Source organism: Takifugu flavidus, unplaced genomic scaffold (assembly GCF_003711565.1).
Source record: "Takifugu flavidus isolate HTHZ2018 unplaced genomic scaffold, ASM371156v2 ctg859, whole genome shotgun sequence".
Lineage (NCBI taxonomy): Eukaryota > Metazoa > Chordata > Actinopteri > Tetraodontiformes > Tetraodontidae > Takifugu > Takifugu flavidus.
The window spans coordinates 1-7,160 of record NW_026622469.1 but is presented as its reverse complement, the minus strand read 5'-3'; the positions used below and the strand labels follow the sequence as shown (position 1 = coordinate 7,160).

At 46.9% G+C, this 7,160-nt stretch overlaps 1 protein-coding gene across 1 annotated transcript; it reads left to right on the top strand.

The window, feature by feature from the left end:
• Window positions 1-535: 535 nt before the first annotated feature.
• Window positions 536-6,201, top strand: LOC130521308 (uncharacterized). The gene is made up of 4 exons (XM_057024898.1): window positions 536-3,216; window positions 3,593-3,639; window positions 3,788-3,970; window positions 5,290-6,201. Exon 1 carries the CDS (start codon window positions 1,136-1,138, stop codon window positions 2,042-2,044), a length of 909 nt encoding a protein of 302 aa, XP_056880878.1. The 5' UTR covers window positions 536-1,135; the 3' UTR covers window positions 2,045-3,216; window positions 3,593-3,639; window positions 3,788-3,970; window positions 5,290-6,201.
• Window positions 6,202-7,160: the final 959 nt, after the last annotated feature.

Below are 7,160 nucleotides of genomic sequence, written 5' to 3'. Positions count from 1 at the left end.
TCCAACTCACATCATTCATATACGTGCTTTAAAGAGGATTTACATTATCAGTATTATCAGTCAAAGTACTACCGCAACTACAGATATACTGTGAGGATCACAAATGTGCATAAGAACGACTCAGCTGTCTACAAGTTCATGATCAGAACAAACACAGGTCGTTGGAGATTAACTGGTGAACCTGGAGTCAGACTGAGGTAACTCTCAGCATGTCAGTGTGTTGACGTCAGCAGTTGTTTCTATAGTAACGGTGTGCTTGTTGATGACAGACCCAGTGCTGCAGGTACGTGTGAGTAGACAAGAGAGCAGCAACAGGAGTGAGCTGACATGTCAGAGTCAGTGTGGAGCGTCTCTTTATTCTTACATATGGTAAAAGAATGATGAGAAAGTTGACGTTGTCACAAGAATTCAACATGTTTCCCTGAGTATAAATTCTCCAGCCAGATATTCCTGCACTGTTATAGGATACGAATCCTTCCGTTCTCCTGCAGTGTGTAAGTAAATAAGACTGATTTGGATTCAGTCATTGATTATGGGGTATTTATCCGGGATGATGAGTCTCCAGTTTAGAATGTTCACTACTGTTTAGTCGCTATATTGATGTATGTATAAATACATCTTTGGTGAACCGCCAACGTACGGTCTTTGGTAAACAAAATGGATGAATTACGTCTCCGACTCAACCACAGTAAGAGACTCTCGGACTGCAATGCCATGATTCTCACGGAAACTTGGCTAAACAGTGGCATACCGGACACAGCCATCGGGCTAACCGGGCGCTCCACACATCGGGCAGACAGAACAGCTGACGACTCCGGTAAGACCAGAGGTGGGGGGTTATGCATCTCCATCAACAAGACCTGGTGCACCGACTCCGTTACTCTGAGGAGACACTGCTCAGCCAACGTGGAGTTTTTAATGGTTAAATGTAGACCGTTTTATCTGCCTCGGGAATTCACATCCGTCATCATAACAGCAGCTTACATTCCCCCGGATGCTAATGCCACTCTTGCGATGAATGAACTTCATGCGGCTATTAGCCAACAACAGTCCGCCCACCCGGAGGCTGCATTTATTGTTGCGGGTGACTTCAATCATTCAAACTTAAAAACTGTGCTTCCAAAATTCCACCAACATGTTTCCTGCAATACAAGAGGAACAAAACTCTGGACCATGTCTACACAAACATGGCTGGTGCCTATACGGCAACACCCCTCCCCCACCTAGGACAATCACACCACCTTTCTTTGTTCCAGACCCCCAAGTATTCACCCCTCATCAACCGCGTCAGGCCATCAATGAAGACCATCAAGGTGTGGCCGGCGGGAGCAGACTCCGTACTCCAGGACAGGTTTCAACACACGGACTGGAGTATGTTTACGCCCCAGGGCAGCTGTGGCTCACACACACACACACCGACATTGACAATTTCACCTCCACTGTTCTGGACCACATCACCACCACCATCGACAGCATAACCACCACGAAGCGGATCACCACATACCCCAATCGGAAGCCATGGATGAACAAGGAGGTGTGGCTCCTGCTGAAGGCGCGCAACACTGCCTTCAGATCAGGAGAAGCCCAGGCCTACAGCACAGCCAGGGCTAACCTGAGGAGGGGCATCAAAAAGGCCAAGCACACCTACAAACGCAAGATTGAGGGTCACTTTTCCAGCTCTGACCCCAGGCGTATGTGGCAAGGCATCCAGGCCATCACCGACTACAAACCCAACAACTCCAGCCCCACAGTCATGGACACCACCTTCCTGAACGAGCTTAATACCTTCTATGCTCGCTTCGAAAAGGACGACAAGGACACTGCCACTAGGACCCCTCTCCCAGCAGACCACCAACCCATCACACTATCATCTACCGCCGTCTACACAGCCCTCAGCCGGATCAATCCACGCAAGGCTGCTGGTCCTGATGGCATCCCTGGACGTGTGCTCAGGGCATGCGCAGAACAGCTCGCCGGGATTTTTACGGACATCTTCAATCTGACTTCAGCTCAGCTTTCAACACCGTCGTCCCCTCCAAGCTGATCACCAAACTTGGAGACCTGGGCATCAACCCCTCCCTCTGCAACTGGACTCTGGACTTCCTGACCAACAGACCACAGCATGTTAGGTCAGGTCACAGCCGCTCCACCACCATCACACTCAGCACCGGTGTGCCACAAGGCTGTGTGCTGAGCCCGTTACTCTACTCTCGTGTCAGTCTGGTATGGAAGCTGCACTATCGCTGAGCACAAGGCCTTGCAGAGGGTGGTGAAAACTGCCCAACGCATCACAAGGACTACACTCCCTGCCATCGGTGATGTCCAGAGGAAGCGCTGCCTGCATCGAGCACGCAGCATACTCAAGGACTCCTCCCACCCTGCCCACAGACTATTTTCCCTCCTGCCCTCTGGGAGGCGCTACAGAACCCTCAGGACTCGGACCAGTAGACTGAGGAACAGCTTCTTCCCCAGAGCGGTGTCCCTGTTGAACTCCTGCTGACCCTTACACACTCCACACCTCACTACACTACAGCAGTTTACACAACAACTCACTAGCTTAGTAACCAATGTAGCTACTGTTTAAACCTGTCCTGCGCACTCATGCACTTTATCATCTATATACAAGTAATTTAAAATTTGCACATCTCCTCTATCTTATGTAAATAGCTAAATAGCTCCTGCACTTATTGTCTAAGGCATTTAATGTAAACACCATCTGTAAAATATGTTTATAGCACAACCCGGTAAACGATTGTAAAAATAACCGCACATACTGTATTTATTAAGTTATTATCCTCACTTGCTGCTTCTTTTGCACTTCTGGTTAGATGCTAAACTGCATTTTGTTGCTCTGTACCTGTACATGTGCAATAACAATAAAGTTGAATTTAATATATGTGCACCAACCACCTTCTTGTTCTGTAGTAACATTCTTATTGTTGTGATGTCCTGCAGATGCTCCTGAAGGTCCATTAGTGTCAGTGAGTCCCTCTGGTGAGGTTGAGGAGGACACTACAATCACCCTGAACTGTAGCGCTGATGCTAACCCGGCAGCTAATTACAGCTGGTACAAGGAGGGTGAAAACTCATCAAAATCATCAGAGCAGAACTTCGTCATCACTCAGGTCACAGCCAAAGACAGTGGACGTTATTCCTGTCGAGTCTGGAACCTGTTAGGACACAGTGAGTCTACAGTGAATGTGACTGTTGTCCCAGGTGGGTTTTTATTTCTTCATTACAGGTAAAATGTGTAAATCAGAATTGAATCTAACAACTGTAGACATGTGTCATTGTATAATAATTTTAAACGTATTACTGTGTTTTACTCTGTGTGTATTTAGTTCTTAATATTTGTGTCATCACTGCTTCATTCAGACACATCTTACATACTTGACCGTTGAATTTTAAGTAGTATAAAAAATGTTTAATTTTTAAATATTTAATTGAATTTTCCAGTTTCCAGATCTGTTTGAACTTGTTCAGTTCAGAAATACACTTGGTTTTACTTTTGACTGAAGGTTTGCAAAAAATAACAAAACCACATGTGAATTTCTCTAATGTTAAAGTTAACTGAGAACTTATCATCTTTCAGAAGGTAAAAAACTTACATGAGGCTGGTGAAGCTCTTCAGCAGGCATTGTAAGTCATCATTTATGTTATCGTCAAGGAAGTCTGAAACCAAAGTTATATTAATGATTTTTTTTCTTTGTTTCGGTTTTCTTCTCACCTTCTTCATTGTTCCTGACTTATCTCCAAACTCTGCTTCTTGTGATTCTCTTACTGTCAGTCACAGATCACCCATAGTTCCCCTCATTGTCAAAGCTTACCTGACTACTTATTGGCACAATGCAGCCAATCAGAAGAGGTCATCTCAACCATAATTTATATGAAATGAGTCTATGGAGACAGACGTGACCTCCCGCAGACTCCACATTTCATCAGTTCTGCACATTTGTCCCAGAAGTTACAGGTAAGTCTAAAAGTTTGCATTACCCCTATGAACTGCTGGGGCAGTGTTACGGCATGATTTATTATCTAATGTACATGAGACTAAACATTAAACCTGAAATTAGATCTGTTTATGGTGTAACAAACCTGTGTCATCTATTTTATTACGTGAATGTCAAAGGGAACAATATCAGATATCAGGTGTTTGTATGAGGTCACGTTCTTGTTGGTCCTCTTTGTCTTGTTTATGTAAAAGATACTTTTCTCCCTATTATCCTGATGACTTTTTTTTACCTGTGTCTCCAGTATGTGCTGTCTAGTATGTTTCATCTCCCTGTCTGTGTTTCTAAGCCAGTCTGTGGTTTCTAGCTGGTATATTTAGTCAGATTTTTTCTATGTTTTCCTAGTTCCATGCTGGATTTACAATTTAAGCACATGGACTATGTTGATATGGACTATGAAGATACAGAAATCTGAAAGACTGATCTAAACATAGAGGGAACATATTCAGTACTGGTTTGGGTGGACTTCAAAGGAAGCCCATCTTTACAGCCCAGACTCACCAGTACAGTTCGCTCCACAGATGTTGGGGAGTTGGGCTGTGTCGTCGCTGCAGGTCAGACCATTAGTGAGCTGGAAAATGCCATAGAACTTCCAGACACGGTTTCCAGTGCGGGTCATCTGGTTCACCGCACTGGTGTTAAAACGTGTCACCGTCTCCACAGCACAAGTTACTGGATAACGAGACAATTATGATGAAGTGTTTTTATTTCTTTTTATATAAACATCAGCACCAGAGAAGATTTAAATGGGAAATAATGCCATGTATTCCAGGACTCTGACATATTTAGAAATATTTTTTGTTTTATGCCATGACACACATCAGAGTTTGATATTTATGATTTTTGTCATCACTTATAAACGTTTGAGCACTTCAACAAATGTTCAATAACTGGTACTCACTTTTGGCCATGAAGGTTCTGTCACTGAGTCCATTCGATTTTCCTTTTGTCGCCTGGATCATTAATTCCTGCAGATGACATTTGTTCACTGGCTGGCTGTCAACCAAACCACAGCTCAAGAGGAGCACCAGCAGAACCCTCATTTTACCCTCCATCCTATGTGGACAAGTCCCTTTTTCATGACATACATGTTTTCTGTGGAGTCACCAGCGTCCAATCTCAGAGGATGCCTTTTGTTCTTGTCTGATAAAAGTCCCTCCCTCAGTGTTTGACACTGACAGTCGTGCCAAGAAATCATGTCTTTGGTTTCTGGAATTCAATAGAGCTGGAGGGCAGAAAAATGATCTGTGTGCATGAATACATCTTTTCTGTTTGACAGGTTACACCCTATTCATACTGGAAAGACGCCCACCCCCACCAAACAAAACCAAAAAAGCTGAAAAGGGAACAGTTGATGTTCCCATGTCATCAGAGGACATTTACAAATCCTGAAGATGAGGTGTCAGTGTTGTCACTGTGTGTGTGTGTGTGTGTGTCTGTCTGTGTGTGTCTGTGTGTGTGTGTTTGTTTCCTTAGAGCATGCAGTTAGCAAATGAAGAAAGAACAAATGAAATTAAATCAAAGAACAGTAGAGCTGCAACAAAGAAGAACATACAACCGTACAGGAGAAGCATGTGCTCATTTAGTTAATAGGTACAGTCAAACTTTATGTAGCACCCTTTTCTTTTACATAAAATGTAATATGTTTATTTAGACTAAAAATAAAGAACAAGCACAAGGTCCTCACATTTTGTGAGTTACACCTGTAATATAGTATATGGGTATAAACAGGTATATTGTTGTGACTCCTACTCTGGCCCCACCTCCTCCTGGGCAATCAGCTCAACCACCACCACCTGGGCCCTCTCCTGCAGCTGCACCCAATCCGCCCAAACGACTCTGCACCCATAAAAGGCCCCTATGCACTCAGGCCAGTGCTTGATCTTACTGATGTTTTTGGCAACACGTCCCGTGGACCCAGCATCTCTCCAGGCTCCCCAGCGACTCCCTGCGTCTTCCAGCGACTCCTCTGCAACCTTCCTAGCCCCTCTCCCTCTGACCTCTTCCCCTTCCTCGGACGGATTTCTCCTATCCTCTGGACACTTGGACTCCCCCACAGACTCTCGCCCCTGGATCTCGAACTTGGTTCGTCTGCCGCATCACGCACCAATAGTTTGTCTCGGCCTCTCTCATTTAGTTTCTTCCCTCCTGGTTTTTTTTGCTTCATTAAACCTTCAGAGTTTACTTTTAATTCCCGTGTCTGTCTGCCTTCTTTGGGGTTCCGCCACACTTGACCGCCAGTCCTCTCGAGCATAACAGAAAGATCAAGCCAAGATGAGTCAAGGTGGAACCCCGGGGCAGCCGGGCGGCCCTAGGACCCCCACGTTACCCTCCCCCCTCGAAAGTAGAGTGGAGGCCCACTCTGCCCAGCTCTCCTCCCTTCAGTCGGAGCTAACCAAGGCCTTCCCCACAATCCAGGGGGAGATTTCCGAGCTCCAGAGCTCCTCTCAGACCACCTCCAGTACCCTGTCCGCCCTCTCCAACCAGATGTCCGTTTTGGCTTCCATTATTCAGAAGCTAGGCAGCGACCCCGGTGGGGCTGCTCCATCAGAACCATCTCTCCCGCTTTCTCCCCGAGCCGAGCCCAACCTTGCCAGCCCCCGTGTGTTCGGCGGGGATTTCGACTGGGCAAGGGGTTCCTCCACCAATGTGAGCTGCTCTTCCGCCATCAGCCCTCCAGATTTGTTTCCGATGAGGCCAAGGTTGGATTTATAACCTCCCTCCTGGCCGACAAGGCATTGAGCTGGGCCATAGCTGCCGTCGACCTGGACCCCCGCCTCTCCTCAGACTACAGCGCCTTTCGACGGGAGTTCAAGGCTGTGTTCGAGCACCCCACCTACGGTGAAGACGCCGCGAGTCGTCTGCTCGCTCTCCAGCAGGGGTCACGGTCAGTTGCGGAGTACACCCTTGAGTTCCGCATCCTGGCTGCAGAGAGCCGCTGGGGCGAGACCGCGCTCCGTAGCGTCTATCGACGGGGCCTGAGTGAGGCAATCAAGGACCTGATTGTGAGAGACCGCCCCTCGTCACTCAACGAGCTGATCACCCTCTCGCTCCAGATGGATGAACGACTACGGGAGCGCCGCCAGGAACGCGCCCAACGTGCGGGCGGTTCTACCCGCCAACTCTCCCACCGCACTTCCTCTGTCCCTG